The sequence below is a fragment of the Manis javanica genome, chromosome 11, assembly GCF_040802235.1.
Source record: "Manis javanica isolate MJ-LG chromosome 11, MJ_LKY, whole genome shotgun sequence".
Taxonomy (NCBI): Eukaryota; Metazoa; Chordata; class Mammalia; order Pholidota; family Manidae; genus Manis; species Manis javanica.
The window spans coordinates 40,491,913-40,519,040 of NC_133166.1; the positions used below are offsets into that span (position 1 = coordinate 40,491,913).

General features: G+C 42.2%; 1 protein-coding gene across 2 annotated transcripts in view; it reads left to right on the top strand.

The window, feature by feature from the left end:
- The window catches only part of NELL1 (neural EGFL like 1), an 865,070-nt gene that overhangs the window by 68,807 nt on the left and 769,135 nt on the right, over nucleotides 1-27,128 (top strand). For both annotated transcript variants that reach the window (XM_037027141.2, XM_073216324.1), the window contains exon 3: nucleotides 12,652-12,802. In XM_037027141.2, the coding sequence (XP_036883036.2) occupies nucleotides 12,652-12,802 (151 nt within the window). The remainder of the gene's footprint in view (nucleotides 1-12,651; nucleotides 12,803-27,128) is intronic.

Here is a 27,128-nt window from a genome sequence, read left to right on the forward strand (position 1 = left end):
TCATTTTGCCATTGTATGTCCATGGCTCCTTTATCAAATATTAATTGACCATATATGTTTGGGTTAATTTCTGGGGTCTCTAATCTGTTCCACTGGTCTGTGGCTCTGTTCTTGTGCCAGTACCAAATTGTCTTGATTACTATGGCTTTGTAGTAGAGCTTGAAGTTGGGGAGTGAGATCCCCCCTACTTTATTCTTCTTTTTCAGGATTGCTTTGGCTATTCGGGGTCTTTGGTGTTTCCATATGAATTTTTGAATTATTTGTTCCAATTCATTGAAGAATGTTGCTGGTAATTTGAGAGGGATTGCATCAAATTTGTATATTGCTTTCGGCAGGATGGCCATTTTGACGATATTAATTCTTCCTAGCCATGAGCATGGGATGAGTTTCCATTTATTAGTGTCCCCTTTAATTTCTCTTAAGAGTGACTTGTAGTTTTCAGAGTATAAGTCTTTCACTTCCTTGGTTAGGTTTATTCCTAGGTATTTTATTCTTTTTGATGCAATGGTGAATGGAATTGTTTTCCTGATTTCTCTTTCTATTGATTCGTTGTTAGTGTATAGGAAAGCTACAGATTTCTGTGTGTTGATTTTGTATCCTGCAACTTTGCTGTATTCCGATATCAGTTCTAGTAGTTTTGGAGTGGAGTCTTTAGGGTTTTTTATGTACAGTATCATATCATCTGCAAATAGTGACAGTTTAACTTCTTCTTTACCAATCTGGATTCCTTGTATTTCTTTGTTTTGTCTGATTGCCGTGGCTAGGACCTCCAGTACTATGTTAAATAACAGTGGGGAGAGTGGGCATCCCTGTCTGGTTCCCGATCTCAGTGGAAATGCTTTCAGCTTCTCGCTGTTCAGTATAATGCTGGCTGTGGGTTTATCATATATGGCCTTTATTATGTTGAGGTACTTGCCCTCTATTCCCATTTTGCTGAGAGTTTTTAGCATGAATGGATGTTGAATTTTGTCAAATGCTTTTTCAGCATCTATGGAGATGATCATGTGGTTTTTGTCTTTCTTTTTGTTGATGTGGTGGATGATGTTGATGGATTTTCGAATGTTGTACCATCCTTGCATCCCTGGGATGAACCCCACTTGGTCATGGTGTATGATCCTTTTGATATACTGTTGAATTCTGTTTGCTAATATTTTATTGAGTATTTTTGCATCTACGTTCATCAGGGATATTGGTCTGTAATTTTCTTTTTTGGTGGGGTCTTTGCCTGGTTTTGGTATTAGGGTGATGTTGGCTTCATAGAATGAGTTTGGGAGTATTCCCTCTTCTTCTATTTTGTGGAACACTTTAAGGAGAATGGGTATTATGTCTTCTCTGTGTGTCTGATAAAATTCCGAGGTAAATCCGTCCGGCCCCGGGGTTTTGTTCTTGGGTAGTTTTTTGATTACTGTTTCAATTTCTTTGCTTGTAATTGGTTTGTTTAACTTTTGTGTTTCTTCCTTGGTCAGTCTTGGGAGGTTGTATTTTTCTAGGAAGTTGTCCATTTCTTCTAGGTTTTCCAGCTTGTTGGCATATAGGTTTTCATAGTAGTCTTTAATAATTCTTTGTATTTCTGTGGAGTCTGTCGTGATTTTTCCATTCTCATTTCTGATTATGTTGATTTGTGTTGACTCTCTTTTTCTCTTAATAAGTTGGGCTAGAGGCTTATCTATTTTGTTTATTTTCTCAAAGAACCAGCTCTTGGTTTCGTTGATTTTTGCTATTGTTTTATTCTTCTCAATTTTGTTTATTTCTTCTCTGATCTTTATTATGTCCCTCCTTCTGCTGACTTTAGGCCTCATTTGTTCTTCTTTTTCCAGTTTTAATAATTGTGATGTTAGACTATTCATTTGGGATTGTTCTTCCTTCTTCAAGTGTGCCTGGATTGCTATATACTTTCCTCTTAAGACTGCTTTCGCTGCATCCCACAGAAGTTGGGGCTTAGTGTTGTTGTTGTCATTTGTTTCTATATATTCCTTGATCTCTATTTTGATTTGTTCATTGATCCATTGATTATTTAGTAGCATGTTGTTAAGCCTCCATGTGTTTGTGAGCCTTTTTGTTTTCTTTGTAGAATTTATTTCTACTTTCATACCTTTGTGGTCTGAAAAATTGGTTGGTAGAATTTCAATATTGTGGAATTTACTGAGGCTCTTTTTGTGAGCTAGTATGTGGTCTATTCTGGAGAATGTTCCATGTGCACTTGAGAAGAATGTATATCCTGTTGCTTTTGGATGTAGAGTTCTATAGATGTCTATTAGGTCCATCTGTTCTAGTGTGTTGTTCAGTGCCTGTGTGTCTTTACTTATTTTCTGCCCGGTGGATCTATCCTTTGGGGTGAGTGGTGTGTTGAAGTCTCCTACAATGAATGCATTGCAGTCTATTTCCCTCTTTAGTTCTGTTAGTATTTGCTTCACATATGCTGGTGCTCCTGTATTGGGTGCATATATATTTAGAATGGTTATATCCTCTTGTTGGACTGAGCCCTTTATCATTATGTAGTGGCCTTCTTTATCTCTTGTTACTTTCTTTGTTTTGAAGTCTATTTTGTCTGATATTAGTACTGCAACCCCTGCTTTCTTCTCACTGTTGTTTGCCTGAAATATGTTTTTCCATCCCTTGACTTTTAGTCTATGCTTATCTTTGGGTTTAAGGTGAGTTTCTTGTAAGCAGCATATAGATGGGTCTTGCTTTTTTATCCATTCTATTACTCTATGTCTTTTGATTGGTGCATTAAGTCCATTTACATTTAGGGTGACTATTGAGAGATATGTACTTATTGCCATTGCAGGCTTTAGATTCGTGGTTACCAAAGGTTCAAGGTTAGCTTCTTTAGTATCTTACTGCCTAACTTAGCTCGCTTATTGAGCTGTTATATACACTGTCTGGAGAGTCTTTTCTTCTCTCCCTTCTTATTCCTCCTCCTCCCTTCTTCATATGTTGTGTGTTTTGTTCTGTGCTCTTTTTAGGGGTGCTCCCATCTAGAGCAGTCCCTGTAGGATGCCCTGTAGAGGTGGTTTGTGGGAAGCAAATTCCCTCAGCTTTTGCTTGTCTGGGAATTGTTTGATCCCACCATCATATTTAAATGATAGTTGTGCTGGATACAGTATCCTTGGTTCAAGGCCCTTCTGTTTCATTGCATTAAGTATATCATGCCATTCTCTTCTGGCCTGTAGGGTTTCTGTTGAGAAGTCTGATGTTAGCCTGATTGGTTTTCCTTTATAGGTGACCTTTTTCTCTCTAGCTGCCTTTAAAACTCTTTCCTTGTCCTTGATCCTTGCCATTTTAATTATTATGTGTCTTGGTGTTGTCCTCCTTGGATCCTTTCTGTTGGGGGTTCTGTATAATTCCATGGTCTGTTCGATTATTTCCTCCCCCAGTTTGGGGAAGTTTTCAGCAATTATTTCTTCAAAGACACTTTCTATCCCTTTTCCTCTTTCTTCCTCTTCTGGTATCCCTATAATACGAATGTTTTTCCTTTTGTATTGGTCACATATTTCTCTTAGTGTTGTTTCATTCCTGGAGATCCTTTTATCTCTCTCTATGTCAGCTTCTATACGTTCCTGTTCTCTGGCTTCTATTCCTTCAATGGCCTCTTGCATCTTATCCATTCTGCTTATAAATCCTTCCAGGGATTGTTTCACTTCTGTGATCTCTTTCCTGACATCTGTGATCTCCTTCCGGACTTCATCCCACTGCTCTTGCATTTTTCTCTGCATCTCATCCCACTGCTCTTGCATTTTTCTCTGCATCTCATCCCATTGCTCTTGCATTTTTTTCTGCATCTCTGTCAGCATGTTCATGATTTTTATTTTGAATTCTTTTTCAGGAGGACTAGTTAGGTCTGTCTCCTTCTCAGGTGTTGTCTCTGTGATCTTTGTCTGCCTGTAGTTTTGCCTTTTCATGGTGATAGAGATAGTCTGCAGAGCTGGTACAAGTGACCGCTGGAAGAGCTTCCCTTCTTGTTGGTTTGTAGCCTTTTCCTGGGAGAATAGCGACCTCTAGTGGCTTGTGCTGGGCAGCTGTGCGCAGACAGGGCTTCTGCTTCCTGCCCAGTTGCTTTGGGGTTTATCTCCACTGTTGCTGTGGGCTTGGCCTGGCTGGGGCTGTTCCTCCAAAATGGTGGAGCCCCGTTAGAGGGGGAGCAGCCAGGAGACTATTTATCTCCGTAAGGGGCCTCTGTGCTCCCTGCTGCCCAGGGGATTAGAGTGCCCAGAGATCCCCAGATTCCCTGCTTCTGGTCTAAGTGACCTGTCCTGCCCCTTTAAGATTTCCAAAAAGCACTCTCCAAACCAAAACAACAACAGCAACAATGAGAGAGGGAACAGAAAGGAAAAAAAAAGAAAAAACACGCGATTTTTTTTTTTTTTCCTCAGGTGCCGGTCCCAGGCACCCGCGCACTGGTCCTGCTGCCCTGTCTCCCTAGCACCAGGGTCCCTGTCCTTTCAAGGCTTCCAAAAAGCACCCACCCACCGGTCCCGCAGGGAAGGAACGCTCAATATTCTTGGTCCTCAGGCACTGGTCCCACGCACCCGCTCACCAGTCCCGCCGCCCTGCCTCCCTAGCACCGGGGTCCCTGTCCCTTCAAGGCTTCCAAAAAGCACTTGGCAAAAAGAGAGAAAAAAAAGGGGAAAAACGCGCGATTTCTTCCGTCCTCAGGTGCTGGTCTCAGGCACCCACCCACCGGTCCCACAGGGAAAAATGCGGGATATTCTTTGTCCTCAGGTGCCGGTCCCAGGCACCCGCTCACCAGTCCCGCCGCCCTGCCTCCCTAGCACCGGGGTCCCTGTCCCTTTTAGGCTTCCAAAAAGCACTCGCAGAAAAGAGAAAAAAAAAAGGGGAAAAACGCGCGATTTCCTCTGTCCTCAAGTGCCGGTCTCAGGCACCCGCCCACCGGTCCCACAGGGAAAAACGGGGGATATTCTTTGTCCTCAGGCGCCGGTCCCAGCCACCCGCTCACCAGTCCCGCCACCGTGCCTCCCTAGCACTGGGGTCCCCGTCCCTTCAAGGCTTCCAAAAAGCGCTTGCCAAAAAGAGAAAAAAAAAAAAGGGGAAAAACGCGCGACCTCCTCCGTCCTCAGGCACCGGTCTCAGGCACCCGCCCCCAGGTCTCGCAGGGAGAAACGCGGGATATTCTTTGTCCTCCGGCGCCGTTCCCAGGCACCTCCTCACCGGTCCCGCCACCCTGCCTCCCCAGCAACGGGGGCCCGTCCCTCTAAGGCTTCCAAAAAGCGCTTGCCAAAAAAAAAAACTGCTCCGGTTTCTCTCCACCCGCCGGGAGCCGGGGGGAGGGGCGCTCGGGTCCCGCCGGGCTGGGGCTTGTATCTTACCCCCTTCACAAGGCGCTGGGTTCTTGCAGGTGTGGATGTGGTCTGGATGTTGTCCTGTGTCCTGTGGTCTCTATTTTAGGAAGATTTTTCTTTGTTATATTTTCATAGCTCTATGTGTTTTTGGGAGGAGATTTCCACTGCTCTACTCACGCCGCCATCTTGGCTCCCGCCTCCCCTTGCTGGTATTTTTAAATGTTTAGGAGATGTGCTCAGCTACCTTACTGTGCTTATCTAATTAATAAAATTATGAAGGAACTGGAATTTCTTTTGATTGAGTCACATAGTAATTACAGAAAATTGATTAATACCATGTGTCACAGGATTCCTTAAGTTTAGTCCTCTAATGAAAGAGTTGGGAATGCTTAGCTGGCTTTATTCCTTAGGCAGCTCATTATTTTAATGTATTTTTTTCCCAGCAGATTGGGGTTATAGTTGAGTGTCTGGTAAATCTCCTTTGTTGTGTTCCAGACTTTGTGGTCAAGATGTGTTACTTAATAATGCAACAAATATTTGCTGCGGCTCTATCACGTGCCTGGCACAACAGAGTGGGGTATGAATTGGAACTACACTAGATTTACAGCCTGGTGGGTGTGATAACCGTTGATGAATGATTATACAATGAAATGATTACACACACAAAACATGGTTGTGATCAGTACAAGGAAGACAAAACTCAGGGAACCTGAGCCGGCCTACGTGGCAGAGAAAGCTGGCCTGAAGGAGTAACTGAAGCTGGGACCCAGTGACGAAAGAGGAGGGGTTGCTGCAGATGGCGGTGCATGATGGTGTCAAGGAACGTGGCCCTGGGAAGAAGAAGGAGGCCTGTGTGGCTGGAGTGCAGGAGTGAGGAGGGTGGGAGAGAGGAAAGACATGAGGATGAAAATGTAAGCGGGAGTCCTCAGCAAATACCATAGGGTGTCATGATTTGACACAGCTAGGGCAAGACTCAACTTTATTTCCATTTACTTGCCGAAGGCATAAAACTGCTGTGCCTTGGTTTCTTCCCCAAGGGATATCCACATTCATAGGGGTTATGCAAATAGATCATTGGTAGTTGGTTCCTGGGCATATATGAAATGTCAAGCACTGGGTGTATGATGGTGATCTGTCCCTTTTTCACGTGGACCAAGCAGCAAGATCACACATATTGGCAACTAGCAGGTGTAGTACACTGAAGAGGGTAGCTTGTGGAACCAGCCAGCCAGGTTGGAATCTTGGCACCATGGCTTTCTAGCTCAGTGTCTTTTAGAAAATAACTTAAATTCTGTAAGCCTTAGTTTTCTCATCTATAAAATAAGAGAAGGAATAATGACTACTTGTAAAAAATTTAATTAATTTATTTTTATTAAGGTATCATTGATATACAGTCTTATGCTCAGGTTTCACATGAGCAACACTGGTTACTACATTCCCCCCTATTATCAAGTCCCCACCACATACCCCATTACAGTCACTGTCCATCAGCATAGTAAGTTGCTATAGAGTCACTACTTGGAACAATGATGACTTTTAAGGTTATTGTAAGTAGGACAGTGTGTGCAAAGCAGTGAGCCCTGACCTTGGCACCATAATAAACTGTAAACACGCTTGCTTTTTATTCTTCTGGTATCTGGAGCTGATGGAGTTTTACAACAAATTCTTATGAATTTGTTGGTACACAGAAATTGTTTACATATTAAGTGGGAGTCTCCTGGTGTTGCCACTTCTTCCTTCTTGTAATTTCTGCTTCTTTGAAAGTGGTGTGGATATGGAACATCTGACTTTCTCAAGAAGGGCTACAGGACCAATCAGTGGGACACTGTTCTCCCTCCCCATTGCAGGAATTACTCACTGGATGGTAGGCGGTTCTGAGCTGTCAAATTTTCTCTGCACTCAAAAGTGAAAAGCCTACTGCCATTCCAAATTAGCAAATGTTGCTTTACCTTTGGGGCCAATCTTAACCTACATGGGACTCAAGCTGGAAGGATGTATTACGTCTGTATCAGGACTCCACCGCATGCTGAGGTTCTTGGTGTAAACATGCTGTAATTACTGAGATGTTTCCTGAATTCTCCATCAATCAAGGCTGAGGCATTTTGCCCTGGTGTTTGTCTTGTCATGTTCTGCTGCTGTTTTTGTTCTCTCGACTCTTGGGTTGGTGGAGAGTTCCCTCCAATATTAGGTTGAATAGATGCTTTCCTGCTGGACTTTTTGATACACAGTTGCAAAGGAAGAAAAATGCCAGGGTAATGGGAAACACAGGTGTTCACATCCACACGGCAGTCCCTCAGCAAATGCCCTCCTTTCCCCTCCCCTGCCTGGTAAATTCATCTTTTGATGCTTTATTCATCTTTTTTGATCGGCCTCAGTGATACATTCTGCACTGTCATTCCCAGCCTCCGTGGGCCTTTCCTCCTTTGTGCATTGCTCCACTCTGCCTGATGTCACTACGTAGCTGTCTTCCTTGTGCATCTATCCTTGAAGGCAGAAACTGTACTTTTGTTCTTGTTTCCCTGATGCCCAGCACAGTGCCTGGCACAAATGAAACACAGGGATGTTTGTTGGCAATGAAAATCATCATCCTCCTCATCCTGTAAGTCAGGGAAGAGGGAAATAAAATTGCTCCTGAATTAGAGAAGAGTGTGAATTTCATTTAATTTCTTCTCCACTCTCTTCCCTTCAACCAACACTTTTAAACTGATGCTTAATCACCACATTAGCATTTTTAGTCTTTCTTTAAAAATGACTAGGGAGAGCCCTTTCATCCTAGGAAAGAAAAAGCACTTAACCCTTGCTGAGTCAGTACTTCTTACGTAATCTCTGAGTATTTGAATGACATTCTTTCAGTGTAAGTGGTTGTTGTGTGGCAGGTGACCGTCATACAATGGTAGCCTCCAAGTATACTCCCAGAGGTCACAGAACACCTCACAGAAAGTCCAAATTCAGATGCTTGCATCATGTGGCCTATTACATAAAACTATTCAGGAGGAAGCTGGGGAAAGAGATGGAGTAGAACAGAGTGCAGGCGTGGTAGGGATGGATGGGCCACCACACCGGATTCCTGCATGATGCATCGTTCATACACTCAGTCTCAGCCCGATCAGCTTCCTCAATGATGCTCTGCTTGCATGGACTGGAGCTGAGATTAGAAAACAGGAGTTCAGCAGATGGGTGATGCCTGGAGCCAATATGCTCCCTGTGTGGGAGAGACCAGCCAATTTAATGAGTAGTGACAGATTTTATTAGCATTTCTCAGGGAGAATGCATGTGGGGCTGGAATGGGAATGGAATGGGTGTCGACGATAGTTGTCACATTTAAGCATGACATAGCTGTCATTCTGAAGGCGGTATGATATGTATATTATGACTGGGTTGTTCTACCCCCTTCTTATAAGTAACTCTAATCCTTTTTATTTATGTTCAGCATACTATGTTCAACTTATTTGATTTATGTTTAACGTGTTTCACAGGTTTCCAACTTGCTATCTACACTTAACACTTCCTATGAGCATTATCCATCCCCCTTGCTTCTCTTCTCTCCAGCAGAATTGGATATTCTCAAATAATACAGCAAACATTATAGTAGTTGCATATGGAAGTATAATATTCACTAAAGGTTCTCATTAACTGGTTTTCATTGGTGGTTCTTTTAAGTTCCAGAAAAAGTAGGCTACTGCAAAGGGGGTGACATGTCACTGTTTTCAGTAATTGACAACTTGATGTTGCTTTGGAAAATCAGGGGAGGAAAAATTGTAGAATAGGTGCTCTGCAGATGAAAGACACCCTCAGTATCCTCTTTTGGTGGGCAGCTAGGAGCAGGGTAAAGTAAACAGAAATAAACTGTCTAGGAGAGAACTTGAAGCTCATGGAGTTCCATTCTCCCAATTTTCAAATGTGGCATGTGAGGCTCAGAGAGGTAGTGTCTTATCTAAGGCCACGTGGCTAGTTACCTGCAAAACTCAGTAGTAGTCTGTCTCTTGAAATCTCCAGTGTTCTTGCCTCTATGTTATAAGAAGAGAGATTACTTTCTTGAGTTCTTTTAGTAGCTGAATTATGGTAAACATTTCACTTGAAAGAATGTTTCTGAAAATGAGACTGCACATAATGTGTCAATGGATCAAAATAGATCTTTTTACATTTCACTCCAGTGAGTGCTGATGGGGTCTTTACTTCTATGTGCCAATCATTTACAAAGAGAAATGAGAAAGGTTGGCAAAAGAAATGTTCAGTTTTCCAATGATGCTCATGTGAAACCTTTATAACAGTGTATATCAATGATACCTTGAGAAAAAAAACAGAAATGTTCAGTTTTCTCAGAGGGTTGAGTGAGCAGAAGTGTGGTTGGATTGAATTAGACTGTTAGATGAGTTGTCCGATAAACAGGAGAGGCTTGGAATTAGCATGGAACATTATTTTGATTTGATAGCCACTGACACTTGAAGTACTCATTTATCTCCTTTTTCAAATGGTATCATTCCATTTTCTGGATGTAATACTTGCGGTTACTTGAAGTAATAATATAAATAATAAAAAATAAATGGAAAATTATAAGTTTTTATTGCATAGCTATTTGGCCTCCACTATGCCAGGCTCTGAGAACTACAACAATGAATAATAGATATCCTGCCCTCATGTAAATTAGAGTCTAGTGGAGAAAGAAAGGGAATAAAGTAAGAAATATGAAACAAGATTATGATAGGTGATACAAGGAAATAAAACTGGTTACAATAACATATTATGATAAGCGGTGTGGAGAAAGTAACCAGAGTGGTGTATGAGACATTAAGCTTTGGCGGGAGTGCCCAGGAGGTTGCTTTTGATGGGCAGGCTGAGGGTGGAGGAGCCAGTCCTTTGAAGAGCGGGAGTTGAGTGCTGTGGGCAGCAGGAAGAATACAAAGACTCTGAGGCAGGAGTGGGCTTGGGGTGCTCTGGCAACCAAATGGGTAAAAGTGGGAGAGGGCAGAAAAGTAAGAGTCAGTTTGTGGGTGACCTTGTGCGCCATAGTAAAGAGCTGGAATTTATCCTGGGAACACTGGGAAGCCATTGGAGGGCTTTAAGCAAGAGACTGAAATGATTCTAACTTAGGCTTTCAAGAAGAGAACTCTGGCTCCATGCGGAGAATGGACAACAGAAGATGTTACGGAAACAGGGAGACCTTTGGAAGCCAGTGGAGGTGCCTGAGGGAGAGAGGATAGCAGCTTAGATGAGAGTTTTAAGAGTGGAGTTGCAGGAAAGGGACAGATCCCTGACATGGAGTCCTTGTGTTTTTGCTGTTGAGTTGGATATGGGGGATAGAAGGAAGGGGAAAATAAAGGACAACTTTTTCAGTTTTTTTGGCTTGAGAAACTAGGTAGTTCCATTTATTAGGCCTGGAAACTCTAGGAGAAAATGGATAGTTGGAGGAGAAAATAAGAGCTCTGATATGGGCATATACAACTTGAAATGCCTACTAGACAGTCATACAGAGATATTAAGGATATTGAATATACATTGCTTAAGGGAGAGGTTGGGATTGTGGATATAAATTTGAGGATCATTGGCCATGGGGTTGGATGATACTTGGGGAGAATTGAGAGGTGAGGATACCCACAGTGATATTCGTATCTGATTCCCCCAGCAGGCATTGCTGATTTGATCATGGGCCTCTTTTCCTTGGGCCCAAGCTTCAGAGCCATCTATGAAGGCACTAGCAATCAGTTGATTCCTAATTGATGAGAAAAGGAAATGGCAAAAAGGAAAGAAACATAAAAATTAATCATGAAAGCCAATGAAAATGTTAGCAAACATTTCCTAATGAGCTACAGTTTGTAAAAATGATTTGTTTATCCATTCAACAGGTCTTGAATATCATCCTGAAATGTCTTCAGCTGGGGTTTTGTAGAAGGTGTAGAAACATTCCCTTAGTGACTGTCTCTTATCTCAGCTTTCGGTAACAGTTTACAGCATATCACTTCATAGTAAAGGAGTGATGGCCTTTCTTTGGCTAGAAAAGCAAACATCCTCCTGGTAGGTGTTTTGTTGGCAGGTGCTCTGCCCAAAAGGCTGCGTCCTTGGGAGGGGACCAGCCTTGTGTCCTGCCATCTGGTGGTCGAGACTCCTGCAGCTGGAAGACTGGTGTTCTTTCTGTACTGCCCACTTGAAACAGCAATTCATAGGATGCAGAAGGCTGGGGGTCCTGAGAAATCACCTAGTCTGCTCCCTCATTTTGCATATGAGAACATTGAGCCCAAGGTCAAGAAACTCAAGATTTTTTTCTTGTTAGAAGCTGTGCTTTAAGATGAGGTTCTTTGAGGTCCGTATGCAAGTCCGTGATGTTGCTTGACTAACATAGCCTTTGAAGTTCTGTGTTTTGCAAAGATTCCTAAAAAGCCTTGTACAGGATCTAATAATCAAGTGATTATTAGACAGAGAATGTGGGTGGGGCATGAAGAAGCCACCAAACGTGCCTTTGGTGTTCATTTGTTGTTGCCCGAATAGGTTTCTCTACCTCTACTTCCTTAGTGCCCACCTTGGGAGCTGAGAAGTGTAGTGTAAGATGAGAGAACACCCAGTGTATCACAGTAAGGATGAGTCTGAGTATAAAATGATGGATGTCTCCTTATGTGAATGTTGCAGAAAGATTCCTGTCTGGGAGCAGTAGTAGGTGGACTCACACACCTGTAGGTCTGCTGAATTTGCCTCAGCTTTAATAAATATTTCATGAGGGAAGTTATCCACTGTTAACAGGAAAATTCCAGGCACACTTAGAGATCATGCCTTGTATTCTTTAAGCAAAAGCAGAATTGTCTGGTATTATTAGTGCTAGTAAATCTCTGCTGGGCACAAGGCAAAGACAGGTTTCCTACATGCATTGTAGAGAGAAAGAAATCAAGTCCATGGGAAAAGTGAAATTAGAGCCTGCTGAGCAGCATTTGGATCCTACTAGACTCAGGATTCTCTGAATTTCCGATCCCATTTATGACTGCTTCTCACCTTATTTATAGCATCTTAATCTGTACTGGGCCAAATTGCTCAGTGTCCCATCAAAACTCCTGTCAGAAAAATCACTGGCTGGCCAATTGTAAACTTGTCAAAGTGACAAGTGGTCATGGTGACAGAGATAGCATTTCCGGGTTTTGCACTGAATGAATGCAGCTAGATGGCTCCTGAAAAGGAAAACTATTGGTGGGAGGGGGGAATGAAAAATGCCACCTGGAGCCTTTGGACATGGTAGTTTAAACTGCATCTCTTCTCTCCTCTTCTTCTCATGTTCCCTTTTTCCTCCTACATTTTTTCTCTTTCCTTCTCCTTGTTCTCGCCTCTTTCTCCCCTCTGGTTTCTCCTGCTCTTCCCTCCTGACTCCTAGATACAGAAAGAGAGATCTATGCAGCCCCTCATGTGAGTGAGAAATTAATTCAGCTGTTCCGGAATAAGAGTGAATTCACCTTTTTGGCTACTGTACGGCAGAAGTCATCGACTTCAGGAGTGATACTGTCCATTCGAGAACTGGAACACAGGTAAGAAAGCTCTTTGTACTTTTGAAAATCTACTTAGAATTAATCGACTGTACAAAATGCCTTGGGATTTAGAGGTTGTAGCTCCAAGAAAACATTCAGCTAGATGAGATCTTGTTGCTGTTAATCACACTAATGAATTTACTTTGCGTTAAGAATTTACTTTGTACAAAGTGGGTATGTTTATTCCCCAAGGATCACTCGTTAGTGTCTTTCTTACCTATCTTCTGGTAGTCTTAGCTCATAGAAAACCACATTCATCCATCATATTTAGGGCATCAAACAAGGTAATTAGTTTAAAAACTGAAGGTTATTTTGTGTTTATTTTATTCAGGAAATATGTTAGACACTGGGAATGTTAAGGTGAATAGCATAGTATTTTTATAAAAGGTCACATAATTTAGTGCAGCATATGGACAAATATATTATAAACGAAATATCAGAAATGTGTGTTTAGGGGAAAAAGCAATAGTGGTCACTTCTAAGGGATGTGGTAGAGGCTTCAGAAAGGATGATGATTGTATAAAGAAAAAGTAAGTATTTGACAAACTAAACGGATGGGAAGAAGAGCATTCGAGAACGAGGTTGGTGTGATTTTGGTAAGTACAGGTTAGTAGGTAAGTGGTACGCATACAAAGTGTGCAGGCAAGAGGCTAAGGAGTTCAGGAGGGCAGGGAAGGATGGTGGTAAGAGGTAGTGGAAGCCACATTATGTCAAAGTTTTGATGTCACTTAGACTGAAAGTCTCCATATGTAATGGGAGAAAGTTTGGACTAAAGTCCCCATAGATAATGGGGAGCCATACAAGGGTGATCACCCTGTTGAGGGGTAATGATTGTTAGGTAACCTAAGACAAAGGTATAAGCTCCTTTGGGGGAGGTACTGGTGAGCTGTAGTGAGGGGAGAGCTCAAAGACTTCATCCACCATCCTTCATTCCCCGACACCTCCACAGGCCCTTTGAAGTGTGCCATACTGGGAGCCTGCTCCCAGGCCAAACGCTCCTGGACAAGACTCTTTCTGAGGAGGATGGGGGTATGTTTCAGGCTGCTGTCAGTGCAGTATCTCTGGGATGTTGGCCCACCTAGAATGACCTGATTACAGTTCGTGGGACTCAGGAGCACAGACCCCACCAGGCTTTAGAGCTAGCAATCAGAAGGCATCCTCTGGGCAATGGCCACAAAAACCAGGGCACCAACACATGTTGAAAGTCCCTTATGGGGGATACTGGTGCTCAGGATCACAGTGGCAGCAGTGTGTGAAGATAGTCCTTGCCAGTCGGAGTGCAGCAAAGGGGGAGCATAAAGGTAGTGTGGGGGAGAGGAGGAGGGGCTGGTGCCTCTTGCCTGGAGCAAAGCGGAGGGAAAGCAGGAAGGTGGTGCTCACCTGTTTCCACCCTGGAGAATGTTCCAGCAGGCTCCTAAATGGGGCTGTCCTAAATTGCCCTCAGGGCAATGCTTTATTATAAGGAAATGAGCTGCTTTTACTTAATCTGGGCACCAAGGCTGCCCCTTGAACTGGGCCCTGAGGCAGTTGCATCCTCTCAAGCCCTCCAAGAACTGCTTGTCAGATCATTACAGCCTCGTGGGTCTCAGCCCTGTTGGTTTTCAAAGCTAGGAGTTTTGGGGGACGGTAGGTTTGGGCACAGGCAAGCAGCTGAGCTGGTGGCTAAGAATTAGCCCCAGGGAGCTGGGAAGTGGGGCTACACACGAACCAAGGTTCCAGGTGTCCTAAACATGCTCTGTTGTCCCACGGGACTTCACTTTACAAAACACACAGTCAGAAGTGAAACTGTGAACTGTCAAGGTGGGGCCTGCAGAGTATTAAGTCCCAAGCGTGGAGCCCTTCTGTGGGCAAGGCCTTGTGCAGCTCTATGTGTTGCACGCTCATGAAGCCAGCCCTGCCTTGACCTTGTGGCAGATATGGTGGGTGCCCCCCCTCCCCCAGATCTTTTTGGCAGGTTCCATGTGTCCTGTGCCCAGCCTCTGTGGACTTTGCTTCTGAAGGCTGGTACCTAACAACTTTCCTCAGAGCACTGCCCCTCAGCCTCTGTAGCCACTGTACCCTCCTCCTCCGCTGAGATCAGACGTGCCAGGGAGTTCACATCCTCCCCGGGCAACTGACTGACAGTGGGATGTGGGGAACTTGGTTCCCTCCCTTTGAGGCCAGACAGGCTCTGAGACTTTCCTCCTCCTTCAGAGAAGCCAGGGAGCAAGCGGAAGCTGGGACTTTCCTGTTCTGCTCCCTCCCTCTCCATCTTTCTTGGGACTACCTGCTGAGGAAATGACTTTCTCACAAATTCTCATGTCAGGGTCTGCTTCTGGGAGAACCAGAGTCCAGATAAATCTTCACTTTACTGCTTTTAGTGTGCCAGCCTAAGTAAAGAGGTAAACTGAGGCAATAAACTTAAGGTGTTGGGACATTACGTGGGTGGCTAGAGTGACCCCATATAGAGGTGACTCTTGAATGGGCAGAATTCTGGCCTGTAAGGGAAGGGAAAGGGGGTATTAAGAAGAACAGTGTGGGCAGTCAGAAGGGAGAAATGTAGGGAAATGCCAGTTTTTTGTTTGTTTTCGTTTTTTTAAATGGGAATCAGTGCAGAGACCAGACCAGTTTGGCTGGAATAGAGAGCCTTTCCATGCACCTTTTTGGTGAGGTGAGGATCAACACTTCTGTCCCTCTGGTTCGGTTTGATCTTAGCTCACAGGGGTATAATGGACCATGATCCTTCCGTGGGGATGTTGCCAGCATATTACTGGTTGTTTATGGGTCAACCCAGAGAAAACAAGGTGATATATGTGTTGGTGAGCAGGCATGGTTACCATCCAAGCATTCTGCAGGCTGGGAGAAAGCACAGGTCCTCGTTGCCAGAGGGTGGAGGTGTAAGCCAGTTTCAGCTTCACATACGTGGGATGTATGTCCTTCCCCCATAGTATGGCCCTCGCACCTTGTGAGATTGGTGTGAGGGCCAAACTAATGTCTGTGAGTAGAATGTAGAGGATCTTCAATACTTTTCATTGGAAACAGAGGATAACTTCCCAAAGCAGGTGGGAAGCCAGTGAAAAGGCATCAAGCCTGATGAAGGCAGAAGTCCTAGTTGTAGCTTTTCTAAATATCCACTATTTTTTTTTCCAGATGATTATTTTTTATTGTAGGGCAGCCAACACACAGCACCACATTAGCCTCAGGTGCACAACACAGCGACCGAACACCCACATACATGATAATTCCAGGCACCAGCCATCACCACACCAAGTTGTCACAATATCTTGACCATATTCCTTATGCTATACACCACATCCCGGTCACCTACCCACTTTACAATTGGAAGTGTGTACTTTATTTATTTATTATTTTTTTCTTTATTATTTCCCCCCCTCCCTTTTTTTCCCCTTCCTCCCCTTGCGAGGGCATCTCTCCTATTTTTTTGATCAAATGGTTGTTAACAACGATAAAATTCTGTACAGGGGACTCAATGCTCAATGTATAATCATTAATTCACCCCAAGCCTAATTTTCGTCAGTCTCCAATCTTCTGAAGCATAACAAACAAGTTCTTACATGGGGAACAAATTCTTACATAGTGAATAAGTTACCTGGTGAATAGTACAAGGGCAGTCATCACAGAAACTTTTGGTTTTGATCATGCACTATGAACTATAAACAGATCAAATATGAATATTCGTTTGATTTTTATACTTGATTTATATGTGGATACCACATTTCTCTCTTTATTATTATTATTTTTAATAAAATGCTGAAGTGGTAAGTAGATGCAAGATAAAGGTAGAAAACATAGTTTAGTGTTGTAAGAGAGCAAATGTAGATGATCAGGTGTGTGCCTGTAGACTATGTGTTAATCCAGGCTAGACAAGGGCAATAAAACATCCATGGATGCAGCAGATTTCTCTCAGAACAGGGGGTGGGGAGGTTCTAAGCTTCACCTCTGTTGATCCCCAATTCCTCACCTGATGGCCCCCCTGTGACTGTGCCTGTCTTAGGTTGTTCCTCCCTTGAGGAATCTTACCCGTCTCTGGCTAAACAGTCATCTTCTGGGGCCATACAGGGAAATGTAAAGTTGGTAAGTGAGAGAGAAGCCTTATTGTTTGAAAAGGTTAGTTTTTTACTTCTTTGCATATTTATGCCCTGTGGTTTCTATGCCCAGCATTTGTCTTGAGGTATCTTTACCACTTGGAAGAATTGTGATACACGTTAAATTCGATATGAGGCACGAATTCTATTTCAGGGTTGTAATTAGGAAGGAAGAAGAAAAGCTATAGAAGTAGCAGGCAGAAGAAAACACGGGAAGATTGATTATTTCTTTGACATATCTTCTTGTATAGTAACTTCAGCATGTATAGGTTTTAAACTACTAATTAAATTGCACACACACATTAACATAATAGGAATACCGTTACATAACCAAAGCATACCTATAATTACCAGCCATCTCCAGTGAAACCAAGAAAACCTTGATCCTTAAGGCATTTGTGAAAACTTATCTATGATATGGTGGATATTGTCCAACTGAACTTGAACAGTCTGAGAGAAATCAGACAAATTAAAACAACCCATTCCTGTGGACTGTTCAGATCCCATATGTTCTTTTAACAGTAAATAGTCTGTAGTTGTAAGATTTTGGAGTGCTACAATTTGCACTTCTCCTAATTCTTGGTTGAGTTCCAACAGTGTAGATCCAGTCAAATTTGTTGTTTTACTGTATGCACAGGCCAGCTTAGATATCTCCTTCTTCATTCCCATGGCAAGTCCGGGAACTGGTGGGATGAGTGCATCTACACTTGTAGCAGCACGTGGATCTTTGTTGGGGTTTTTTGATGATCATCTTCTGGCATGAGTCTTCCAGAGAGTGCTGATGTTGGAAGTTCTTTTTCATATCGTATCTTAGATCATTTTCGGGGTAGCCAAATTAGGCTTTGATCCTCTGTATAAGCACAAACAAACCCTTTGCCTACACTTTTATATGCCCTTTATACCATTGTGTAGATCTCATTGGAGGTCACCACACAGGAACTGCTTTTTTTTTGTGTGTGTGTGTGTGTTTTTTGTTTGTTTGTTTGTTATCATTAATCTACACTTACATGATGAATATTATGTTTACTAGGCTCTCCCCTATACCAGGTTCCCCCTATGAACCCCTTTACAGTCACTGTCCATCAGCATAGCAAAGTGTTGTAGAGTCACTACTTGTCCTCTCTGTGTTGTACAGCCCTCCCCTTTCTCCCACCCCCCCATGCATGCTAATCTTAATACCCCCCTTCTTCTAACCCCCCCCTTATCCCTCCCTACCCACCCATCCTCCCCAGTCCCTTTCCCTTTGGTATCTGTTAGTCCATTCTTGATTTCTGTGATTCTGCTGCTGTTTTGTTCCTTCAGTTTTTCCTTTGTTCTTATACTCCACAGATGAGTGAAATCATTTGGTATTTCTCTTTCTGCGCTTGGCTTATTTTGCTGAGCATAATACCCTCCAGGTCCATCCATGTTGCTGCAAATGGTAGGATTTGCCCTTTTCTTATGGCTGAGTAGTATTCCATTGTGTATATGTACCACATCTTCTTTATCCATTCATCTATCGATGGACATTTAGGTTGCTTCCAATTCTTGGCTATTGTAAATAGTGCTGAGATAAACATAGGGGTGCATCTGTCTTTCTCAAACTTGATTGCTGCATTCTTAGGGTAAATTCCTAGGAGTGGGATTACTGGGTCAAATGGTAAGTCTGTTTTGAGGATTTTGATATACCTCCATACTGCTTTCCACAATGGTTGAACTAATTTACATTCCCACCAGCAGTGTAGGAGGGTTCCCCTTTCTCCACAGCCTCGCCAACATTTGTTGTTGTTTGTCTTTTGGATGGCAGCCATCCTTACTGGTCTGAGATGATACCTCATTGTAGTTTTAATTTGCATTTATTTGATTATTAGCGATGTGGAGCGTCTTTTCATGTGTCTCCTGGCCATCTGTATTTCTTTTTTAGAGAACTGTCTGTTCAGTTCCTCTGCCCATTTTTTAATTGGGTTATTTGTTTTTTGTTTGTTGAGGCTTGTGAGCTCTTTATATATTCTAGACGTCAAGCCTTTATCGGATCTGTCATTTTCAAATATATTCTCCCATACTGTACTGTTACTTTTTGTTCTATCGATGGTGTCTTTTGCTGTACAGAAGCTTTTCAGCTTAATATAGTCCCACTTGTTCATTTTTGCTGTTGTTTTCCTTGCCCGGGGAGATATGTTCAAGAAGAGGCCACTCATGTTTATGTCTAAGAGGTTTTTGCCTGTTTTTTTCCAAGAGTTTAATGGTTTCATGACTTACATTCAGGTCTTTGATCCATTTTGAGTTTACTTTTGTATATGGGGTTAGGCAATGGTCCAGTTTCATTCTCCTACATGTAGCTGTCCAGTTTTGCCAGTACCGTCTGTGGAAGAGACTGTCATTTCGCCATTGTATGTCCATGGCTCTTTTATCAAATATTAATTGACCATATATGTTTGGGTTAATGTCTGGATTCTCTAGTCTGTTCCATTGGTCTGTGGCTCTCTTCTTGTGCCAGTACCAAATTGTCTTGATTACTATGGCTTTATAGTAGAGCTTGAAGTTGGGGAGTGAGATCCCCCTACTTTATTCTTCTTTCTCAGGATTGCTTTGGCTATTCAGGGTCTTTGATGTTTCCATATGAATTTTTGAATTATTTGTTCCAGTTCATTGAAGAATGTTGCTGGTAGTTTCATAGGGATTGCATCAAATCTGTATATTGCTTTGGGCAGGGTGGCCATTTTGACGATATTAATTCTTCCTAGCCATGAGCATGGGATGAGTTTCCATCTGTTAGTGTCCCCATTTAATTTCTCTTAAGAGTGACTTGTAGTTTTCAGAGTATAAGTCTTTCACTTATTTGGTTAGGTTTATTCCTAGCTATTTTATTCTTTTTGATGCAATTGTGAATGGAGTTGTGTTCCTGATTTCTCTTTCTGTTGGTTCATTGTTAGTGTATAGGAAAGCCACAGATTTCTGTGTGTTGATTTTGTATCCTGCAACTTTGCTGTATTCCGATATCAGTTCTAGTAGTTTTGGGGTGGAGTCTTTAGGGTTTTTTATGTATAGTATCATGTCATCTGCAAATAGTGACAGTTTAGCTTCTTCTTTACCAATCTGGATTCCTTGTATTTCTTTGTTTTGTCTAATTGCCGTGGCTAGGACCTCCAGTACTATGTTAAATAACAGTGGGGAGAGTGGGCATTCCTGTCTAGTTCCCAATCTCAGAGGAAAAGCTTTCAGCTTCTTGCTGTTCAATATAATGTTGGCTGTGGGTTTATGATATATGGCCTTTATTATGTTGAGGTACTTGCCCTCTATTCCCATTTTGCTGAGTTTTTATCATGAATGGATGTTGAATTTTGTCAAATGCTTTTTCAGTATCTATGGAGATGATCATGTGATTTTTGTCTTTCTTTTTGTTGATGTGGTGGATGATGTTGATGGACTTTCGAATGTTGTATCATCCTTGCATCCCTGGGATGAATCCCACTTGGTCATGGTGTACGATCCTTTTGATGTATTTTTGAATTTGGTTTGCTAATATTTTGTTGAGTATTTTTGCATCTACGTTCATCAGGGATATTGGTCTGTAGTTTTCTTTTTTGGTGGGGTCTTTGCCTGGTTTTGGTATTTGGGTGATGTTAGCTTCACAGAATGAGTTTGGGCGTATCCCCTCCTCTTCTATTTTTTGGAAAACTTTAAAGACAAAGGGTATTATGTCTTCCCTGTATGTCTAATAAAATTCTGAGGTGACTCCATCTGGCCCGGGGGTTTTGTCTTTGGTAGTTTTTTGATTACCGCTTCAATTTCTTTGTTGGTAATTGGTCAGTTTAGATTTTCTGTTTCTTTCTGGGTCAGTCTTGGAAGGTTGTATTTTTCTAGGAAGTTGTCCATTTCTCCTAGGTTTCACAGCTTGTTAGCATATAGGTTTTCATAGTACTCTCTAATAATTCTTTGTATTTCTGTGGGGTCTGTCGTGATTTTTCCTTTCTCGTTTCTGATACTGTTGATTTGTGTTGACTCTCTTTTCCTCTTGATAAGTCTGGCTAGAGGCTCATCTATTTCGTTTATTTTCTCGAAGACCCAGCTCTTGGTTTCATTGATTTTTGCTATTGTTTTATTCTTCTCAATTTTATTTATTTCTTCTCTGATCTTTATTATGTCCCTCCTTCTGCTGACCTTAGGCCTCATTTGTTCTTCTTTTTCCAATTTCAATAATTGTGACGTTAGACCATTTATGTGGGATTGTTCTTCCTTTTTTAAATATGCCTGGATTGCTATATACTTTCCTCTTAAGACTGCTTTTGCTGTGTCCCACAGTAGTTGGGGCTTAGTGTTGTTGCTGTCTTTTGTTTCCATATATTGCTGGATCTCCATTTTGATTTGGTCATTGATCTATTGATTATTTAGGAGCGTGTTGTTAAGCGTCCATGTTTTTGTGAGCCTTTTTGCTTTCTTTGTACTATTTATTTCTAGTTTTATGCCTTTGTGGTCTGAAAAGTTGGTTGGTAGGATTTCAATCTTTTGGTATTTACTGAGGCTCTTTTTGTGGCCTAGTATGTGGTCTACTCTGGAGAATGTTCCATGTGCACTTGAGAAGAATGTGTATCCTGTTGCTTTTGGATGTAGAGTTCTGTAGATGTCTATTAGATCCATTTGTTCTAGTGTGTTGTTCAGTGCCTCTGTGTCCTTACTTATTTTCTGCCCAGTGGATCTACCCTTTGGGGTGTGTGGTGTGTTGCAGTCTCCTAAAAGGTCTATTTTCCCCTTTAGTTCTGTTAGTATTTGTTTCACATATGCTGGTGCTCCTGTGTTGGGTGCATATATATTTAGAATGGTTAGGTTCTCTTGTTGGACTGAGCCCTTTATCATTATGTAGTGTCCTTCTTTATCTCTGGTTACTTTCTTTGTTTTGAAGTCTATCTTGTCTGATATTAGTACTGCAACCTCTGCTTTCTTCTCACTGTTGTTTGCCTGAAATATGTTTTTCCATCCCTTGACTTTTAGTCTATGCTTATCTTTGGGTTTAAGGTGAGTTTCTTGTAAGCAGCATATAGATGGGTCTTGCTTTTTTATCCATTCTATTACTCTATGTCTTTTGATTGGTGCATTAAGTCCATTTACATTTAGGGTGACTATTGACAGATATGTACTTATTGCCATTGCAGGCTTTAGATTCGTGGTTACCAAAGGTTCAAGGTTAGCTTCTTTAGTATCTTACTGCCTAACTTAGCTCACTTATTGAGCTGTTATATACACTGTCTGGAGATTCTTTTCTTCTCTCCCTTCTTATTCCTCCTCCTCCATTCTTCATATGTTGTGTGTTTTGTTCTGTTCTCTTTTTAGGGGTGCTCCCATCTAGAGCAGTCCCTGTAGGATGCCCTGTAGAGGTGGTTTGTGGGAAGCAAATTCCCTCAGCTTTTGCTTGTCTGGGAATTGTTTGATCCCACCATCATATTTAAATGATAGTCGTGCTGGATACAGTATCCTTGGTTCAAGGCCCTTCTGTTTCATTGCATTAAGTATATCATGCCATTCTCTTCTGGCCTGTAGGGTTTCTGTTGAGAAGTCTGATGATAGCCTGATTGGTTTTCCTTTATAGGTGACCTTTTTCTCTCTAGCTGCCTTTAAAACTCTTTCCTTGTCCTTGATCCTTGCCATTTTAATTATTATGTGTCTTGGTGTTGTCCTCCTTGGATCCTTTCTGTTGGGGGTTCTGTATAATTCCATGGTCTGTTCGATTATTTCCTCCCCCAGTTTGGGGAAGTTTTCAGCAATTATTTCTTCAAAGACACTTTCTATCCCTTTTCCTCTTTCTTCCTCTTCTGGTATCCCTATAATACGAATGTTTTTCCTTTTGTATTGGTCACATATTTCTCTTAGAGTTGTTTCATTCCTGAAGATCCTTTTATCTCTCTCTATGTCAGCTTCTATACGTTCCTGTTCTCTGGCTTCTATTCCTTCAATGGCCTCTTGCATCTTATCCATTCTGCTTATAAATCCTTCCAGGGATTGTTTCACTTCTGTGATCTCTTTCCTGACATCTGTGATCTCCTTCCGGACTTCATCCCACTGCTCTTGCATTTTTCTCTGCATCTCATCCCATTGCTCTTGCATTTTTTTCTGCATCTCTGTCAACATGTTCATGATTTTTATTTTGAATTCTTTTTCAGGAGGACTAGTTAGGTCTGTCTCCTTCTCAGGTGTTGTCTCTGTGATCTTTGTCTGCCTGTAGTTTTGCCTTTTCATGGTGATAGAGATAGTTTGCAGAGCTGGTACAAGTGACCGCTGGAAGAGCTTCCCTTCTTGTTGGTTTGTAGCCTTTTCCTGGGAGAATAGCGACCTGTAGTGGCTTGTGCTGGGCAGCTGTGCGCAGACAGGGCTTCTGCTTCCTGCCCAGTTGCTTTGGGGTTTATCTCCGCTGTTGCTGTGGGCTTGGCCTGGCTGGGGCTGTTCCTCCAAAATGGTGGAGCCCCGTTGGACGGGGAGCAGCCAGGAGACTATTTATCTCCGTAAGGGGCCTCTGTGCTCCCTGCTGCCCAGGGGGTTATAGTGCCCAGAGATCCCCAGATTCCCTGCCTCTGGTCTAAGTGACCTGTCCTGCCCCTTTAAGACTTCCAAAAAGCACTCTCCAAACCAAAACAACAACAGCAACAAAAAGGAAAAAACAAGTGATTTTTTTTTTTTTTTTTTTTTTTTGTCCTCACGTGCCGGTCCCAGGCACCCGCTCACTGGTCCTGCTGCCCTGTCTCCCTAGCACCAGGGTCCCTGTCCTTTCAAGGCTTCCAAAAAGCACCCACCCACCGGTCCCGCAGGGAAGGAACGCTCGATATTCTTTGTCCTCAGGCACTGGTCCCAGGCACCCGCTCACCAGTCCCGCCGCCCTGCCTCCCTAGCACCGGGGTCCCTGTCCCTTCAAGGCTTCCAAAAAGCACTCGCCAAAAAGAGAGAAAAAAAGGGGAAAAACGCGCGATTTCTTCCGTCCTCAGGTGCCGTTCTCAGGCACCCACCCACCGGTCCCACAGGGAAAAACGCGGGATATTCTTTGTCCTCAGGTGCCGGTCCCAGGCACCTGCTCACCAGTCCCGCCGCCCTGCCTCCCTAGCACCGGGGTCCCTGTCCCTTTTAGGCTTCCAAAAAGCACTCGCAGAAAAGAGAAAAAAAAAGGGGAAAGACGCGCGATTTCCTCTGTCCTCAAGTGCCGGTCTCAGGCACCCGCCCACCGGTCCCGCAGGGAAAAACGTGGGATATTCTTTGTCCTCAGGCGCCGGTCCCAGGCACCCGCTCACCAGTCCCGCCACCCTGCCTCCCTAGCACTGGGGTCCCCGTCCCTTCAAGGCTTCCAAAAAGCGCTCGCCAAAAAGAGAAAAAAAAAAAAAAAAAAAAAAAGGGAAAAAATGCGCGACCTCCTCCGTCCTCAGGCACCGGTCTCAGGCACCCGCCCGCCGGTCCCGCAGGGAGAAACGCGGGGTGTTCTTTGTCCTCCAGCGCTGTTCCCAGGCACCTGCTCACCGGTCCCGCCACCCTACCTCCCAGCAACGGGGGCCCGTCCCTCTAAGGCTTCCAAAAAGCGCTCGCCAAAAAAAAAAAAAACCGCTCCGGTTTCTCTCCACCCGCTGGGAGCCGGGGGGAGGGGCGCTCGGGTCCCGCCGGGCCGGGGCTTGTATCTTACCCCCTTCGCAAGGCGCTGGTTCCTTGCAGGTGTGGATGTGGTCTGGATGTTGTCCTGTGTCCTGTGGTCTCTATTTTAGGAAGATTTTTCTTTGTTATATTTTCATAGCTCTATGTGTTTTTGGGAGGAGATTTCCACTACTCTACTCACACCGCCATCCTGGCTCCGCCCCCCCACTAATTATTTTGTACATATTTGCCTAATTTGGACATCTCATGTAAATGGATCCTATGATGTGTGGTCCTTTGTGATTGGGTCCTTTAATTTACAGTAATGTTTCCATAGTGCTTTCATGTTGATAGTGTGTGCATAGTTAATTTCTTTTTATTAGAGAATAATATTACTTGCTTGGATATATCACATCTTATTTGTCCACCCGTTGATGGACATTTGGGTTGTTTCAACTTTTTGGCTATTATGAATACTATCAATTTTCATGTAAAAACTTTTGTGTGGACATGTATGTTTAATCTCTTAGGTATATAACCAGGACTAGAATTGCTGGATCAGGTTACAGTAACTCTAAGTGCTGGGAAAAGAGTCAGGAAATTCCATGAAGTTGCAGTCCTATTTTATGTTCCCACCAGCAGTACATGAAGGTTCCAGTTTTCCAATTTCTTCATATCCTTTTTACCAGTAGTTATCTATCTCTTTTGATTATAGCCATCCTAGTACACGTGAAGTGGTATCTCATTGCAGTTTCGAGTTGCATTTCCCTGATGGCCAGCAAAGGCAAGTATCTTTTCATGTGGTTATTGGCGGCTTATATATCTTCTTTGGAGAAATGTCTACTCAGATTGTTGGCCCATTTTTAATGTGTTACTTGTCTTTTTATGATTTTAAATAGTCTTCATAGGTTCAAGTCCTGTGTCAAATACATGATTTACAAAATTTTTTCCCACTTTTGTGGATTGTCTTCATGTCATGATGTTCTTTGAAGCACAGAAGTTTAAAAATTTGTCCAGTTTACTTTTTCTTGTACTTTTGTTGTTATAGCTAAGAAAACATTGCCTAATCTGAGGCTATGAAGATTTACTCCTGTGATGTCTTTATAAAGTTTCACAGATTTAGCTCTCATTTTAGATTTTTGTTATTTTTTTGAGGTAACTTATATGTGGTGTGAGGTAGGGGTCCAACTTCTTTTTTTTTTTTTTATTTGCCTGTGAATAGCCAGTTGTCCCAGCACCATATGTTGAAGACTTTTTTTTCCTTCAATGAATTGTCCTGGTACCCTTGTGGAAGATCAGTTGACCAGAAAAGTGAAGATTTGTTTCTTGACTAGCAATTCTATTCATTGATCTGTATATCCTTATATCATCATTGTTTTGATTATTGTGGCTTTTTATTAAGTTTTGAAATTGAGAAGTGTGGACCTTCCTATTCTGTTCTTTTTAAAGATTTTTTGACTATTGCAGTCCTCTTAAATTTCTGTATGAGTTTTAAGACCAGCTTTTAATTGCTGCAAAGCTGTGAGCTGGATGTTCAAAGAGATTGCATTGAATCTGTAGATCATTTTAAGAAGTATAGCCATTTTAACAATGTTAAATCACCTGATCCATGGACATAGAATGTCTTTCTGTTTAGGCCTTTAATTTCTTAGAACAGTCTTTTGTGGTTTCAGAGTTAAGTTTTAAAAGGCTTTTGTTAAGTTTATTCTCTCTTAAAAAAAGTGATTTTAGATGCCACTGTAAATGAAATTTCACTTGCTCATTGCTACTTTATAGAAATGAAATTGATGTTTGCATATTGATTTTGTATCCTGTAGCCTTGTTGATCTCACTCACTAATTCCAATAGTTTTTTAGTGGATTTCTTAGGATTTTTATAAGATCATGTAGTCTACAGATAGTCATGTCTGTCATCTGTCTCTTATCTGGATACCTTTTTGTTTCATTTTCTTGTCTAGCTGCCAGTAGTAGAACTTCTAGTACAATGTTGAATAGATGTAATTAAAACAGTTTTGTTCCTCATCTTGAGGAAAATTTTCAATTTTTCACCAGTGAAGTATGATGTTAGCTGTGGGTTTCTCAGATGCTCTTAACCAGGTTGAAGTTCCCTTCCATTCCTAGTTTGCTTTTGTCATAAAGGGTGTAGGGTGTTTGAATTTTTTGAAGAGCTATTTCTGTATCTATGGAGATAATCATGTAGTATGTATCCTGTCCTCTGTTGATGTGGTGGGGTTATTATACGAATTGAATTTTGGATGTTATACCAGGCTTACATTCCTGGGATAAATCCCACATAGTCATGTTATATAATCCTTTTTATACATTCCTGGATTTAATATGGTAGTATGTTGTTGAATTTTTCTGTCAGTATTCATAAGATATATTGGTCTGTAGTTTTGTTTCTCTTCATGCCCTTGTCTGATTTTGCAGACTTTTACCAGATTTTCAAACTATGTGAGTTATGTGAAAGCTTTCTTTTTCTTCTTTTAAAGCTAACATTTGCTGACTGTGTGCCATTTGCTAGGCTTTACATTTTTTTTAAGATTCCCCTGATTTAAGTGTACACTTTTATAATTTGAAATATTCTGTCAAATTCTAATATTTATACCAGCTATTCCTTTTTCTTATGATATTGGCTAGACTCTCCTAACAGTGGTGAAT